The following is a 16,065-nucleotide window of genomic DNA, read 5'->3' as shown; positions in this document are numbered from 1 at the left end:
GCTTCATCCTAGCTAATGCTTTGCCTTCTAACCTTCAATATGGCTTGGCTCCTATTTTTATTTAATATAATTTTCTAAAATTTTAAGTAAATACAAAAATTTTCATAAACTCAACTATATTTCGTAATTCTTCTTGATAGTTACTAAATAAAATTACCGATTGAATTTTAATTCAATTATATTATTACAGGAAGGACCAAACTGAAAAGGCCAAGCCGAGCCATATTGAAGGCGACTTAACCGACAATGATTAACCTAATAAAGGTGTCAATCACATGCAGATATTGAGTTGGTGAGAAGGTCAACCATTGATAATCAGCCACGTCGGACGACATGTCATCTTACGTGGTATCATTTTAGGTTTGACTCGTTCACCACTTTTCCTATATATAAAACCCAAGCCTTTTTAACATTCAAGTACTTGCCCTCTCTCTCTCCTATTTTCATTTTTAAAAAAATTTAATGGGTAATTGTTTACGGCATCAATCATCAACACAATGGGCCGGCGACGACTGGGGAACAACGGTGGCTGACTACGGCGAAGACGACGGGTTTTCCGACATTAAAACGAAAGAAAAGGGTATTGTAGGAGATCATCATCAAAAAGATGGTTTTATTACAACATCTTCGACTCCAACTGTTCATGAAGTTAAAGTGAAGATAACGAAGAAGCAGTTGGAGGAATTATTAGGTAGGGTTGATGTAAAGGAGTTATCAGTACAACAGGTTTTAGCACAGTTGATTAATGTTAGTAATCAATTTGATGAAACAAATCAACGGTCATGGAGGCCTGCACTACAAAGCATTCCTGAGGTGAATTGAGCTGGTCATGAAGAAAAAAAAATGAAACCCAGAATTTTTGTTCTTTCTATTGGGCGTGGGGGGGGGGATTCTTGTATGGCATATGGTTTAATTGATTTTCTCGGGAAAGTGATAGAAAGTAGAGAGTAAAGAAGAAAAATTCTATGGGGTTTTTTTGATCAGTTTGTATATAGAAAGAACATGGTGTTTTTGTTTGTATAGAATTAAAAGAGGTCCTTTTTCATTTTACTCAAAAGCTTATGATTATTTGCTTCTTCCCTTTTCTTTTTTTTTACGAGAATAACAAATTAGATTTTTTCTCTTAATTTTCAGTTTTTCTTTCTCTTAAAAAATCTAAATCTAACTAAAAATGCTAAAAATCAAGAAAAAAAATCTAATTTGTTATTCTCATATTGAAAAGAGATAAAGACGATGTGAAATCACAATTTTATACAATCATTCCTCCTTTTATAAACACTATTTTCTCACCTTTAACTAAACATATAAAATTTCTATGGAGGTCTTGTATCAGGAGTCAGATTGCATTTTGTCATTTCTACTAAAATTATAAACAAGTTAGTCATTGTATATTAAATCAAATAGCAAACTGCTATTTCTAATAAAAATCTCATCAATTTCTAATATTAAAATCTAGTTTCTATATGTCAGCATGAGGTATATATGACAAGCCATGTGTAATTGTCTTGTTATTCCGTCAGTCGCGTCAGTTTTTAACTATAGAATTTGATGAAATTTTCAACAAAAAAATTTGGTTTGCTCTTTAATCTACTGTATAATGACTAATTTATTTAATTTTTTAATAAATTGAGTCGAAAGTAATTTGATTCCTACTAATAGGATACTTTTACCTACAAAATATTATTCAATTATAATTTGTATAGTATTTATATAATTGCATAATAACACAATTTTTATTAACTTATAAAAACATTACTCAACTACGTAAATTATAACAACTTTCATAATATTTTGTGTAATTACATAAATTATTAAAATATTCATTTAATTACATAAAATATTATCTAATTACGTAAACTAGTATAAATTTCGTAATATTTTATGCTAATTATATAAACTTGTTGATACATTATATCAACAGAGGTAAAGATGAAAGAGAATTTAATCATGAAGTAGAGAAGAAGAAACCCACTTTTGTTATATAGGGTCGGACTTGAGTCGAATTATTTTATTATAATTATATAACAAAACTAATAAAAATTCCATACTGTTTAATTAATTTGAAAAAAAACTTAAGTAAAAGTTAATTGAATAGAAAAGTTGAAAAAAAAACTTAATCTAGTCCCTTTATTTAATTAGATTACATGAAATGGTGAAATTTCAATTTTGATCCCTATATTATATTCAAATTTAAAATTTAATTTACCTCAATGTTTATAATTTCATTAGTTATTTGTATAAATTATATATGTATATGCGTTACAAATGATAAATTTTCTTTTGAATAATTTCATCATAGGTTTTGATTATATTTGGCTCTTTTATTGACACAATACTTAGAATTACCTATACCCTTCCCTAATTCATAAATAGGTAGATAATGTGTTTCAGCGCACTCGAACTCATGTCCTCTTACATTAACAACAATGTTCATGCCAATCGAACTAAAACTCAATCGAGTATTATTTATAAAATTTTTAAATATATATAAAAGGATTACCGGGACAAAGTTTTCGTTATCTTGATTTTGGTGTATAATTTTATATATTTTTTTAAAAATATTGAATGCTGAGTCATGAAATTTGTTGATTTAGTCATGCAACTACCAAAAATTGTGACAAAGACATCACAAAAATGAAGCTATAGATAGATAGGACAAACCTAGAATTAATAATATAACCCCCAAAAAATCAATCTTAAACAAATCAAAATCTACTATTTTTCCATTTTATTTAGGTAATGAAGGACCCATAATGTTGATGACCTCATGATGACAACAATATTATTGGGAGATTGAAAAATAATAATAAGATTACCGGTCCTGATTTGTATAAAGTAATGATTAAATTTTTTACTGTAAATATATTTAATTTCAAGTTATTTAAGTTTAAAAATAAATATTATTTTTAACATTTTATTATTTATCAATAGTAATACAAGCTATCGAATTGAGTCGAGTTAAATAAGAGTCTAAATTTAAAATTTTTTAAATTAAGCGTAGTTTAACTTAACTCATGATAAGCTTAAAGAATTATTACTTTATAAACAGTTATTTTTCTTTTGTCAATGAATCAAGTAGCAACTATTTAAGGAGGACTAAAGCTCCAAACTTATTGATCTAATCTATATTCAATGTTAAATATATGAGCTATATCAAAATAAACTAATAGAAAATATGTCGACAGTTATATCTGTTACCCACCTCTTTATAATTTTAGGTTTTTGGAATATTTCGTCATTTTGTTGGACCTTTGTGGATATAGTTATCTCTATTTATATACCTCGCTATCATATAAATATTTTTTTTTGGTAGCATAGGTCCTCATCCGTTTTACGGCCTGAGGCTAATCCTATTTGAACTGGGGGTGCTATTTAGGTAAATCCCAACAATGATAACTCTAAGATTCAAACTCGCTCCAAATACATGGAGAAGAAATCCATTTCTATTTCTTCCAACCACCGGTTGGTTATATGAATAAATTTTTAAGCCTTCATTTATATCTTTTATTCATTCTCTTTATGGTATTAGAGCTTTATAAGCTCCTTCGAATGGATCCATGGAATGCAATTTTTTTTTTCATCTCATCCCACCACTTCACACACAAAATGGCCTTCAACTTAATAATTTTCTATGCTAACAACACTGCCATTATTGTTTGAAAAATATGCCAGAGCTAGTGCAACAAAATCTAAAAAAATTCTAAACCAAACTTTTGTCATGATATTTAAAGTAAAAAATCTGATCAAGCAAGTACCTCTGTATCGAGGCCTATTGGAGATAGTCCTTGTCATGATACCCATATAGGAAGGTGCTTGAATTGAAGTATTAACTCTTCAAATTTTCAACCAATTGATCTTCTCTATTATTCTCAAACTCATAGTTACTTAGAGAATAGGTTGTAACTCAAAGAATCAAGCATAGGACAAAATTGAAACTCTCCTTTGGGAAGAGTGTGTATGCAATCCTCAATAACCAAAATTAACTTTTGTTTTAAAGTTGAGTAAAATCAACTTTGAAATCAAATTTTAATTTTATTTATGAGATGAGGACTAGTTGGATTGATGTTATAAATTTTCGAGTTTGAATCGAATTTTGCAAGAGAATTTCATAATTAAGTTAATATTGGAAGTCAATTAATCTTAAAATTTGTTTTGAGGTTAGTTTTGAAATTTAATTTCAATTTAATTAAAATTTTAGAAAATTCGCATGAAAAGGGTGGATATCTAGGTTTTAAGGGAAAATTAATTTTTTTTAATAATCTCATTATAGATTCTGATCATATATGTTTTTTTTATACAATGCCTAGAACTACCCATAGCCTCTCCCAACCCATAAATAGGAGGATAATGTGCTTCAACGCACTCAACCAACATCCTCCTGTATTGGCAATAATGCCCGTACCAATCGAGTTATGACTCAATCAACAAATTTTTTAAATAAAATATTTTTTATCTTTATAAATATTGATTTTATTTTTAAATAATTTTGAGAAAAAATGTTTTGTATTTTGTTTTTAAGTAAATATTTTCATAACTATACTAGAGGTTACTCAATTGTGGGTCATTTTCTTTTTTAGTCACCTAACTATCAAATTTTAAATTGGTCGCCAAATTATGGGTTGTTTCTTTTTTATCACCGAACTATGAATTTTTTTAATTGATCACCCTACTAATCGAGATTTTTTTTTGGTCCATTTCCGTTAATTGCACTAACGGGAGAGTGACTTGACAGTTAAAAATTTTAGTATAATAACAAGTTTAGCCCTCAACTTTTACATATTATATCGTTTTAGTCCTAATTTTAAAAAAATCACCCTTAAAATTTATGAATATCTTAATTTGATCATAATTTTAAAAAATTCAAACAAATATAAAAAAATACATAAATATTTTCAAAATATATATAATAATACATTTAAATTTTATATTAATATTAATATTAAATAATAAAAAACCCTCTCCTCCTCCCTACCCAGTCCCTCTCCACTGTCCACCGTCTCTCTCCAAAGGATAATTGCTAATGTTTCTGAGGCAGCAAAGCAAAGGCTCAAGAAGAGGGGAATGCATATTCCTCCATGGCGTAAAGCGGAGTATATCAATGCCAAAATGGCTCTCTCCTTATGACCGAGCCACGCCTTCATCTCCTACACTTATTTTGACTCCCACACCCACAAGTGGAACATTTAAAAAAGAATCTTAATTTGATTTCAAAGTTAAAATAGAAAAACCAATAACCTTTTTTCTTTTGGTAAATTATTAAAATAGTCTCTTTTGTTTATCTCGAGTTATATTTTAGTTGCTTATGTTTGAAATATTATGTTTTAGCCACTTACATTATCGAGTTGTAACATTTTAGTCACTCAGCCGTTAACTATCGTTAACGGTATAACGGTAAGTTGACATAGCACGTTAAATTATCATTTCAAATAAAAATTTTAGGTTAATTTATACAAGAGTTAAAGTTATCCTATGATATGTTGTCTGCTTGTGTATGTTAATTCTGGGTCCGGAACAAACACACCCTTATCTTTAAGGTCATTTCTTTGTATTTCTTCTACTTGTTTATTCCAACTCTTAGTTGTTTTGTCATTGAATTGAACTAAAGCTAAGTATCAATCCAGTTTACCCTTCTTTATCATCTAAATCTACCCTAAACTTCAGCCCTAACCCTCAAGCCTTCAATCCTAAACCCTAAGCCTAATTTTGAACTTGACTTTTGCGGGTGTTAAGGTACTAGTACTGTTTCCTAACATCTGTAGTATGAATTAATATGGTAATTTGACATGTATACCAAATTCAACATTCGTAGTACTGAAACAGCTAAAAAAATATATTTAGAAAAATAATTTTTCAAAAATATATAATAAATAATATTAAAATATATAATATAAATATAAAAAACCGGATTAGTCTCTCATTTTTGTTTTTTTAATAGGTAAAAATGGAGAAAATAATATCCAAATAGATGGTCAAAAGTGCGGGAAAAAGAAAATTGGGTGCTGCTGCAGAGGACCGGGAAAATCCCAAAAATGTCTAATTTTTAAGGCGCAAAGAGAATTAGGGTTTAGGGTTTGAATCGAGAAGGGGAAATGGAGGAAGAGAAGGGAACAACAGGAAGCATAAACCTAAGCCTGAACGGTAGAGAAGAGAAAATAAATCTGAGTGGTCAGGTTCATCATCTTCCATGCTGCATCAAATTCAATGGCCCTTGCAATGTTTCTCAGTACTTCAAACCCAAACTTAAAGGTAACTTTTTCTCCTTATTTTGTTTTTGTTTTATAATTAAATATCATGCAAAGGTAAGATGTGATTTTTCCCCTTTTTCCCTTTGGGTTTTATGATAAGTAGGGATGGAGATTGATGGGTTAGCAGTAGAGGAAGCGCATTTTAGAGGAAGGAAGCTTCAAGGAACTACTATTTCTCTTCCAAATGGATATGCTGGTATTTTTTTGTTGGAGGGGGGTTTAATGGATTTTTGCAAATTTGATTTTGTTGGAAGATGATTTCTTCTCCTTGATGTTTGTTGATTGAAACTCTTGAGTTGTAGTTGTGTGTTAGGAATAATGTTGGTCTAAGCTTGTGACATTGAAACTATTAACATTTTGTTGATAAGATGTTTTCTAGCCCATTGAATCTGAGGAAAAAACAGGGTAAGAAAAGGAAAATAGTTTGGAAATTTTATATGCTTCTCTGTTTACAGGGAAAATATTATCCGGAAAACAATGTGTAAGATATTGTATTGTGTTGATTATTAGATTTTAGGAAGTTTCAGTAGGCTTCATGCTCTAAATTTAATATTATTAACAGACGTTTGATACAGTTGTAGCTTACCATTTCCTCTTTTTTTCTTCTTCATTGTCTTGGTTCAAGAAACTATTTTTGTTTAGGTTTCCACAATTCAGTTCACTATTCTTCCTGAAGAGTTTTCATGTCTTTAATCTAGCTAAGCTCCTCAAATTTAGGAGGTTTGTAGGATGTCTGTTTACTGAAGTTAGCACCAATTTGATTCTATCATACATTTTTGTTTTCTTTTATGTAAATTTGTTGGTTTTACTATTTCTGGTTGCTCTTGCAGGCTTTGTTCTTGTGAAGAACAACTCTGGAAAGAGGAAAGCTTATGATGTATCTGAAGGAAACTCAAACGATTGGGAAATGAAAGCCAAATTTGATAAATTGACATATTGGAATCATGATACCCCTCCTTCAAAAGACGACCCCTTCTTGCGTTCTTTCCATTGGTTTACTGTTGCAGAAGCTGTAAGTTTCTCCATCATATGTGGCTGATTGTTTAGGGACTAATTATTGATGTTACATTCATTGGTTTATAGCCATTGGACAAAGACAAGAGAATGTATTTAGTCTAAAAGTAGTCTAGTCCATTCAAAACCTTTCCATTGTTGATTAAGTTGGGTGTGGTCTTGGTTCGAGTTTGAGGGATTTATTGATGGTGTAGTAAATCCAAATGATATCATTGTGCTGAATCTTGGTTATATTGACTATGATCTCATTTTGTTAAAGGTATATGTCTGCAGAATTTCTTCCCACCTTACTTTGAGAATCCTCTTTTGCAGTTGCACAAACAAGTAAAAGCCGAAGACTTGGCTACTATCAATGCTGCTCTGACGTAAAACTAATGGACCAATAGTGGTATGCGAGGAGGGAGCATCTTCTGATAATTGGCCACTGGGCTTCCTTCTTGTACCGCTGGTAGTGAACATGGAGAACATTCGGTAATCTTCATCAATGGTTTGTCATTTGTAACTAAGTTGGAGTTATTAAAATCTAGAATCTCTTTTGAGTGAAGAGCACAAACTAGAAAAAGTCATTAGTTCAAATCAATGATCAAGCAATACTAATCTCTTTCAAGATGCTATTCCAGTAAGAGTTGTGTACCATACTGTCTTATAATGTCCAGTTCTGGCAACAACTAGGAATTTATAACCTGAAGATAAAGTCGCCATGGAACATGATTGGGCCTTGTAGACCTGATATTGTCAAGGCTTTACCCATTTCCCCTAGGAATTCTTGGAGTGGAGAAATTGAAAGTTTGAAAATTATTCCCTGATCACACTATTTAATTAAAAATTTTAAAAAAATTGGTAATAGTAATATCGATTTCAACTGAATTAAGACTCAATGAACAATTCAAATTATGAGTTTTAAATTGAATAAATCAATTAAGTTGAATCTATTCAAAGGGATGGCAGCGAGTCGGATACCTGCAAATTTCCTAAATTATCCAACTTTTAATATCCATATCTGAATCCGAATTAAATATGATTATCCGTCAAATATTTGTATCTGTTACTCAGATATATGACTGCTACAAAATATATAAAAATTTACTTCCTACAATATTTGAACATCTAACTTTTGACAATTAAAATTATGCTTTAACCATTATAGCTAATCCTCAACCTTAATTAAAATTTACACAAACTAATAAATAATGTATAAACATGAATAAAATAATTTTAAAATTAAATAAAGTAATTAATAATAAACTTAAATATGCTCTTAAATCTCATGTAACTTCTCTTAAATTTTTTTTCTATTTGTAAACTTAAATGGAAAATAAAATAGAGTCATCAAAATTTTTAGATTTGCAAGTATCTTTTATTATTCGATCAATTCAATTAATAATTTTTAAAATAATTTTTAATATTTATATAATTAAAATAAATATTATGATATTAACTTATTTTGTAATATCACATAATTATATTTAGTACATATTATATAATACATATATGTTTAAGGACATATAATATATTAACTGTTATATAATTATTAAAAATTACGATATTATAATGTGTATTTTTCTATTAACGATATGCAATCTAAACCTTAAATATGTAATTAATTGTATATTGGCTAGGCTTTTCTATTACATCAACTAGACTCATTCCTACAATTTTTTTATCGGTCAATCCTAATTTCAAATAAACCAACGTTCTTCATTTGTTTCTATTTTTTATCTTCTTTATTAGTGAAAGAGATTCTAGAAAACTCTTTTGTCAATCTGGTAGAATTTTGTATTCAAGATTTAATAGAAACATCATAATTATATTTTCTTTAAAAACCATAATTATAAATATTTTTATATTATAGTAGTGATTTTATTGATTTAAAAAATATGAGGAATATAGATAATAATAATAAAAAATTTAATTGATGGATTTTTATCCTAATTTCTTTAACTTGACTTGCAATTTGAAATTATGCTTTTATTTTATTGTATGAATGAAGTCATTATCCAATTATATTGAGAGTTTTATATTTATTTAATTCAAAAATTGGGTTTTATTATTTTAAATTACCCAATTATATTAAATGATTTTATAAATTTATAATTTTATTAAATTAATAATATATTATGTTTTTAATTGGGATTTTTTAAAACTTGATCCAGTTAGTTAATTTTGCATGAATATACTATCATATCAATTAATATTACTTTATTATTATCCCATAATGATACTAATAAATTATTATTCAAATGTTAATTTAATAATATAATTAACAATAAAGGGTATTCTTGTCAATTAAAAAGTTTTTTTTTTCTCTACATTTTTTTAATAATTAATACAGTATGTCACTCTTTACTCATGCCATATGCTGTTCAAAAAAGAAAACAAAAGCAAAATGCATGACCCTTTAAATGACTGGTTGGATGCTCCCAAAATATGAAATTTTATAGGTCAAAATTTTTATTTATCTTCAAACAGAACAAAGGAAAAAAAAAACAAAGGGTAAAACTAAAAATAACAAAATTTCAGGGAAGCTTTGTGCTAAAGAGACCATTAGATCCCGGGATTTGAATGGGACGATTGACAGGAAAGGGAGGCTGCAAATATGGAATATGGCTCGGCACTGTCAATGGCGGCTGTCCACCGGCGATGAAAGGCTGAGGTACACAAAGCTGCAATGCTTGGTCTGGTGCACTTCCTGCAAATTACAAAGAGTGCTTTAGGACAAAACAATGCACTATATTTCCAGATTTCGATAATTGGGTTGTGTGTACAATGACTGCATTCTACTTTTTGATAGCAAAGAAAAGTAAACCTTGGTGTTTCGGAAATTGGACGTGATGTGGAGTCAATGGAGGACGTGCGGGTTCCGGAGAGATAGCTGCTGCATTTGGAACCAAGTCCTTCATATGAAATAAACAGAAATTTAGCAATAAATAAATAAAACATCGGTTTGTTGTTTGACAACTATATACTCGAAACTCTCATGTCAAAGTACTTAAATGATAACAAGGTCATTTCACTAGTTTGATGATCGATCATCTTACATGAGAAACAGGCACACAAATCAGTTGTCCCATATGCCCAAACATAACCTAGAGAAAGAAAGAGCGGTTGGAGAGTAATTAGTAAATCATAAATGACCACTTTATCAACGATCAAAAGAGTATTCGTAATCCGTGGCCCGTCTAAGGGACAGAAGTAACATAGGGATGAAAGTTCCTTCTTTTGCTTACTGCTTGTGAATTTGGGTTCAAATATGCAGGTGCAGCCTGAACAGGATGATATTGACTAGCATATCGAAGTGGCTGGGTTCTATTCCCCATGTGCCCAACAATCTATAGTCAAAGAAACTAAAACAACATTAGTAACATAATCGGAACTAGGAATACTTCAGCAATGAATATACTAATAACTCTCTGTCTGTAGACAGTTGACATGGTCATATGAAGATTCAACTTGTGGCACTTGAAATTGAGCAGCGATCAATTTAAAGCTAAACAAATATTATATAGGTGAATAGTTTATGGATTAAAACAGAAAGGACTCTAATGTATATATCTATCTTGACAGATTTTAAATGCAGCCAAGAAAAATTTCAAGTCCTTTGAGAAAGAACTTTGAATGAGAAATTGAGAAAAATAAAAAATCCAACATTAAGATTAATGAACTACAAAAGTATATAAAATACATACAGGTTGAGAAAATTGAGAACCATTGACACCAGTTGCAGCCGATAAGTTGCCATATGAGACAAACTTAGGAGCAGAGGAACGAGGTGCAAAAGTGCCCATCCCAACCTCTGGCTGAGAACCAGCAACAGCTACCATAGGAGAGTTGCTTGGTATGTAAGACATATTTGCAACTGTTGGTACCATTGGAGGAGGCACTGATGTGGCAGTAACAAAAGATGGAGAGAAAATTTTTGCTCCAGGGTTGAGCTTAAATTCCTGACAAAATAAATAAATTAAGTAGGAAACCATCTTCATAGACATAGACAATTGTGCTATGTTAGTTACTACAAAACTTGCATCATTAGTGCCTAAAATAACCGACTGATCAAAGTGTAAGCTGTTAGCTACTTGATGAAACATAAAACCATATGGCTAGCATCCTGCGGGTGTGACATTAAAGCATTGACAACCTCATTAAAGAGACCCATGAATATTCTCTCTGCAGGATATTAAAGCTATGTTGCTCAAACTCTTCATTTTCTTGAAGTACCCTTGTCTAACATTTGTGTCCAACACATGAATATAAGGATATGACCTCCAAGGATCCTCCAAATATATGGAAAAAAATTTTAAAAAATCTAACAAAACCCTTACCCGACACTCACACCTGAGTCCGAGTTACAGATATTACAAGTCAAATTTTATATAATTGTTTTACCTTGGAGTTTTTATTTAATTCTGAATTTTGTGGAGGAAGTATGGCAGTCGGATTAGCAAAAGACCTCTGGCATGATTCTGGGGAAACATTCATAGCAGGATTAGAAGAAATCGAAACACCAGAACAAACAGCATCTTGGTGAATGTCTGTTGCAGAGGGCCTTTCACAATGATTGTCAATTTCACCATCCACTGGAGTATCATGAAATGTTCCAGCAAAAAATAGCTTAATTGTCTTCTCAGCTACCAAGAAGTCAAAAGGCTATTGATGCAATGTAACTTTCACAGCTAAGACAAAGCATGCCATCTGATTTCTATTTAGAGGAGATTCAGATAGTTCAAAACCTGGCTTAAGAGTATCGAGAGCAGAAGACTCGCAGCTTGAAACCGAGGATTGAACTTCCTTCTCCTGTAGAAATAACTTCATTTGTGAGTTGAATATTAGCTTTAACTCTAGGTCTTATGTGAAGAAAACAAGTGAAACTCTCATTACTTACACTCCCGTCAACATGAAACTTGAAATTTTGGCCAAATTCATCCTGCGAAGGCTGCGACCTATCCTCTCCAACCTGTCTGTCGGAAAAAATAAATTGATACAAATCTGAGAATACAAAAGATATTTCTTTACATATGAATGAATTTGAAAGAGATACATTGAAGAATGCTTGTTGACATCTGGAAGGAATCTATCATGAATATGAAGAGTTCCAAGTTACCTATATCCAACAGAACAAAAGGTAAATGGTTCCAAACATTATATTTCATTTCTTTTCTTTAAGCAATGAAATGAGTAATCAAAGTTGCCAGAACTAATGATGGCAGCTGGGATGGAAAAGGCAAACTAGCTAAGGTAAAACAGAAAAGAAGCAATATCTTTTATGCTCGAGCACATTCTTCATAAATCATTTTCTATATTGGGAATGACAATGTTCCTTAAGAACTTTCCTTAATGTCATCCAAGAGATGCTAATATAATTTCAGTCCTCCTAGCATGAAACCATTATAGTGAAAGTAAAAAAACAAATGAGATAAGTTAAATAGAAACACCTTTTCTTCCTTTTGAAAATCTAGGAGGCTTTGGCTTAAACTAGTTGTTTTCATGTGCATGTTCATGTCTAAACATAGATCACTCAACTCGAAAAAGGCATGTTCTTTCGGCCAACAATATGATGCGAAACTTAGTGTGGAACTCGAGCAACAAGTGTAAAACTTAAAGAAAAGTCATTTTCATACCTCCTAGCAACAGTGGCACCAGAAACATCTTCTCTCTGCAAGGAGACAAAAATGAAATTTTTTGAAAGAGAAAAAGACGAAAGATCAATCATCACCCTCAGGCAATATTTCACCACAGAATTTATGCCATTCTACAATATAGTTTCTTTGATGTAAAGATCCAGCCAATCATATGAACTAAGCAACATCATTGGATCTTCTTCCATGGGAAGTGCAAAAATTTTGTAGTAATAGTGGAAGCCTCCTATTAAACTAATGCCCATCAACAAAGCCTAGCCTTTCACAACTCTTTTTTTAATGATTAAAAGATAATAAATATTTGCTAATCTGTATTTGACATCTTCACTTTTTCCCAAAAAAGAAATGCATAACTAAAAGATAGTTTTGAGCTGGAAAAATTTACCTGCTCGATGTTTGTCTCCTCTCTTTTGTGATATTCAACTCCTTTTCCATTTCCCATAGGTTTCTCTAGCAACTTTTGACCTTCATCTTCATTTCCAGCACCCATGGATATAAAACCATCAGCAAATCCATTCTCGTTGGGAGCTGAATTTCTGTTTTGATAGGTAAAATAAAATGAATATATGCTAGCCGAAAATAATAAGAATAAATATGAATATATGCTACCTTTTCGTATTACTTATTCTTTCATCCATGGTAGACTTATTGAACTTCTTGGTCCCATTCAGCGAATTGGCAGAAGAAGGGGGAATCTCAGAAGCAGCTTCTCCATTACCACAAGCTATATTTCCAGCAAAACCATCAAGAGGAAGTGGGACTCCCTACACACAACATTCATAAATGTCAAAACCGATCATTCACTTTCACATTAGCCAAATAAAATCCCTGACCCAAGAATGATATAAGAGTGATTATACCTTCGCAAAAACTTGAACAAGATCACCAGCAAGGATTACAAGCGTCTCTACTACACTGCCATTCGCAACATTGGTGGCACATCTGCCCTGTTTAGTCAATTTTGCTTTCTTCAAAACAATACCTAATGGAACACAAATTAATTAAATAACCATCCTCAATATTCCAACGTAGCAAATAAAGAACACTCAAGTGCTTCATTTTGTACTGCTTTGGTCACCCTAAGTGTGCCATATTATATATTGGACAGTGTTCACTTGGTTACCTCCTTGCTTGTTCTACTTTCCATTTTAACTTCCTCACAAAACTAAAAGCAAAATAAATAAATTACTTGAATTTAACACACAATCAAACATATTTAATAAGAAGTAAAAATGTATCCCTTAATCTGATCCCTGAACCTCTTAATCAATTACTTATTGCCTATGTTAAAATTAAAACCTTCGCCATTAAAAGTAAAAACAACGATAACAATAAAAATCAAAATATTTTTTATATATAATTTTATTATAAATCAAATAGATAGGCAAGAAGAAAACAGCACAAAAAACAGAAACCAATCTGATCTCAATATCTCATCCAATTTGCAAACAAAATCATCATAAAAAAACAAAACCCAGATATAAATTCAATCAACAATCAAAACCCAAAATTGGTTTCTGGCAAATGAAGTAATGCCAAAAGAAACCCAGAAAAGAAACTCAATAAAAATAAAAATAAAGGAAAAACGCACCATATTCCTTCTCAACAGAAGCAGTGTGGAAGATTCCAGAGTAAACGGAGCCATCTTTCAAGTGTACATCTACTTGCAGACCAATGATGGAGATGGTGACAAACAACAAAGCTTCATTCACTGAACAATTATCTTCTTCTACTCTGTTTTTGAGCCCCATCTCTACTCCTTTATTCCTTTCCTTTTCTGTTTCAATTCTAAAAAAAAAAAAAAACTGTATATATGGAAGAACAGAGATCTGAAGTAGGAGTGGGGTTTGATATTACACGGGGGAATTGGAAAAACAAAAAGGAGACAAAATGCAATTTTCTTAGTTTTTTCCCTTCCAATGTTCTAATTTTAGGCGTTACTTAAATGAGAATTAAAATGTTATTTATTTAAATAATACACTGTTTTTGATAATGACAGCTGAAAAACATTTTTAAAATCAATTAATATCTTATCTATTTTATCCAAATCGAGATTTAATTCAATTCGCACAATAAACAAAAAATATATATATATGTTTGAGCATATTAAAGTATATTCTATTTTTCGATTTACGAGGTTTATGGATATTTTAAGCATTATATCTAATATATGATTACAATAGTAAGGATATTAATTGGTGTTATATACAGAGTTTGTGTCATGAGTTAATCAAACAATTAATGATGGAGTCATATGAAAGATTGCGGAGTCAGTTAAACATATAATAAAAATTGTACATTTTCAATTCATATAGGATGAGCGCTTCGATCAAGTAGTCTTCTCCGCTATCTCAAACTCATGTTTGTCAAGTGTTGGTTTGCTTCGAATCAGAAAAAAACTTTCAGAAAAAAATACAAATGGGATAAATTTACAATTTCTCTAAACTTTTGAGTCAAGTTGTAATCAGAAAAATATCTCTAGAAATTTTTTAAAATAATCTGGTTAACCACCGAAGACTAACTGTTGCCTATCATCGGAATGCCGCAGTCGCAATCGCCGGCACCTCTGTGTACAGTGATATAGGTGCGACACCCATACGACACCACGAGTTGGTTCGACTATTGCTGGTTCGGTCTGGGTCAATGACGATCCGATCGGTCTGGTCAAATCACTGGTTGGACCATCGGTCCAGTTTCTCATACTGTGTCCAATTCACCAGTTTTTAAGTCCTAGTCCCAGTTTTAGATTCTCAAACCCAATTTACATCTTTCAGGACACGTTTATTTGAAATCTTATTTGAGTTCGAAAAAAAAGGTTGAAAAAGGAAGGAAAGGAGAGTGACATTTGAGATAGAGAGAACCACCATGGGAAAAGATGGCCAATGGTTAGACAATATATCAATCTTTGTTATCGTAGATAGAGGTAAGCGTTCGACCGAATCGAGTAAAAAAAATTGAGTTAATCGAGTTCACAAGTCCTATTTTATCATCCTAATTCAATTTGAAATTTTTTCGAATCGAGTCAAGTGAAATGAAATTCGAATCGAATCGAGTAAAATTATTCGAGTTAACTTAAAAAAAAGTAAACATGTCAAATAAAAATATTATTATAGTATAATTAATTCTATGTTAGAGTACATAAATTTGAAACCATATATATTTGAATTTTTTTC

At 30.9% G+C, this 16,065-nt stretch overlaps 3 protein-coding genes across 5 annotated transcripts; 2 read left to right on the top strand and 1 right to left on the bottom strand.

The window, feature by feature from the left end:
* Window positions 1-462: 462 nt before the first annotated feature.
* On the top strand, window positions 463-822 carry LOC105768423 (uncharacterized). Its single transcript, XM_012588337.2, has one exon. It carries the CDS (start codon window positions 463-465, stop codon window positions 820-822), a length of 360 nt encoding a protein of 119 aa, XP_012443791.1.
* Window positions 823-5,935: 5,113 nt separating this feature from the next.
* LOC105768422 (uncharacterized) lies at window positions 5,936-7,882 on the top strand. Of its 2 annotated transcripts, XM_012588333.2 has the most exons (4): window positions 5,936-6,246; window positions 6,349-6,441; window positions 7,076-7,257; window positions 7,572-7,882. In XM_012588333.2, exons 1-4 carry the CDS (start codon window positions 6,090-6,092, stop codon window positions 7,626-7,628), a joined length of 489 nt encoding a protein of 162 aa, XP_012443787.1. In that variant the 5' UTR covers window positions 5,936-6,089; the 3' UTR covers window positions 7,629-7,882. The 2 variants fall into 2 exon arrangements, with proteins under 2 accessions (XP_012443787.1, XP_012443789.1); XM_012588335.2 differs by lacking the exon at window positions 6,349-6,441.
* Window positions 7,883-9,674: 1,792 nt separating this feature from the next.
* On the bottom strand, window positions 9,675-14,814 carry LOC105768416 (polyadenylate-binding protein-interacting protein 4). 2 transcript variants are annotated; one of them, XM_052630569.1, is made up of 13 exons: window positions 14,484-14,814; window positions 13,753-13,874; window positions 13,502-13,656; window positions 13,278-13,428; window positions 12,875-12,909; window positions 12,139-12,214; window positions 11,987-12,050; window positions 11,643-11,719; window positions 10,946-11,200; window positions 10,487-10,588; window positions 10,298-10,345; window positions 10,066-10,153; window positions 9,675-9,948 (listed from the first exon to the last, which is right to left on the bottom strand). In XM_052630569.1, the coding sequence occupies exons 1-13, from the start codon at window positions 14,641-14,643 to the stop codon at window positions 9,776-9,778; spliced, it is 1,506 nt and encodes a 501-aa protein (XP_052486529.1). In that variant the 5' UTR covers window positions 14,644-14,814; the 3' UTR covers window positions 9,675-9,775. The 2 variants fall into 2 exon arrangements, with proteins under 2 accessions (XP_052486529.1, XP_012443780.1); XM_012588326.2 differs by having other exon boundaries at window positions 11,643-11,833; window positions 14,484-14,813.
* Between the last annotated feature and the right edge of the window lie 1,251 nt (window positions 14,815-16,065).

This window comes from Gossypium raimondii, chromosome 5 (genome assembly GCF_025698545.1).
Source record: "Gossypium raimondii isolate GPD5lz chromosome 5, ASM2569854v1, whole genome shotgun sequence".
Taxonomy (NCBI): Eukaryota; Viridiplantae; Streptophyta; class Magnoliopsida; order Malvales; family Malvaceae; genus Gossypium; species Gossypium raimondii.
Note: the sequence above shows the minus strand (reverse complement) of the source record. Positions and strands in the feature narration are given on the sequence as shown.

What these genes read in the sequence shown, in the direction of transcription:
- LOC105768423 (XM_012588337.2), top strand. Translation starts at nt 463, where the DNA reads ATGGGTAATTGTTTACGGCATCAATCATCAACACAATGGGCCGGCGAC.
- LOC105768422 (XM_012588333.2), top strand. Translation starts at nt 6,090, where the DNA reads ATGGAGGAAGAGAAGGGAACAACAGGAAGCATAAACCTAAGCCTGAAC. An exon ending in CTTCAAACCCAAACTTAAAG is followed by an intron (nt 6,247 to 6,348) that starts GTAACTTTTTCT and finishes TATGATAAGTAG; the next exon opens with GGATGGAGATTGATGGGTTA. An exon ending in TCTTCCAAATGGATATGCTG is followed by an intron (nt 6,442 to 7,075) that starts GTATTTTTTTGT and finishes TTGCTCTTGCAG; the next exon opens with GCTTTGTTCTTGTGAAGAAC.
- LOC105768416 (XM_012588326.2), bottom strand. Translation starts at nt 14,643, where the DNA reads ATGGGGCTCAAAAACAGAGTAGAAGAAGATAATTGTTCAGTGAATGAA. An exon ending in AGAATAAGTAATACGAAAAG is followed by an intron (nt 13,429 to 13,501) that starts GTAGCATATATT and finishes CTATCAAAACAG; the next exon opens with AAATTCAGCTCCCAACGAGA. An exon ending in AGGAGACAAACATCGAGCAG is followed by an intron (nt 12,910 to 13,277) that starts GTAAATTTTTCC and finishes GTCTCCTTGCAG; the next exon opens with AGAGAAGATGTTTCTGGTGC.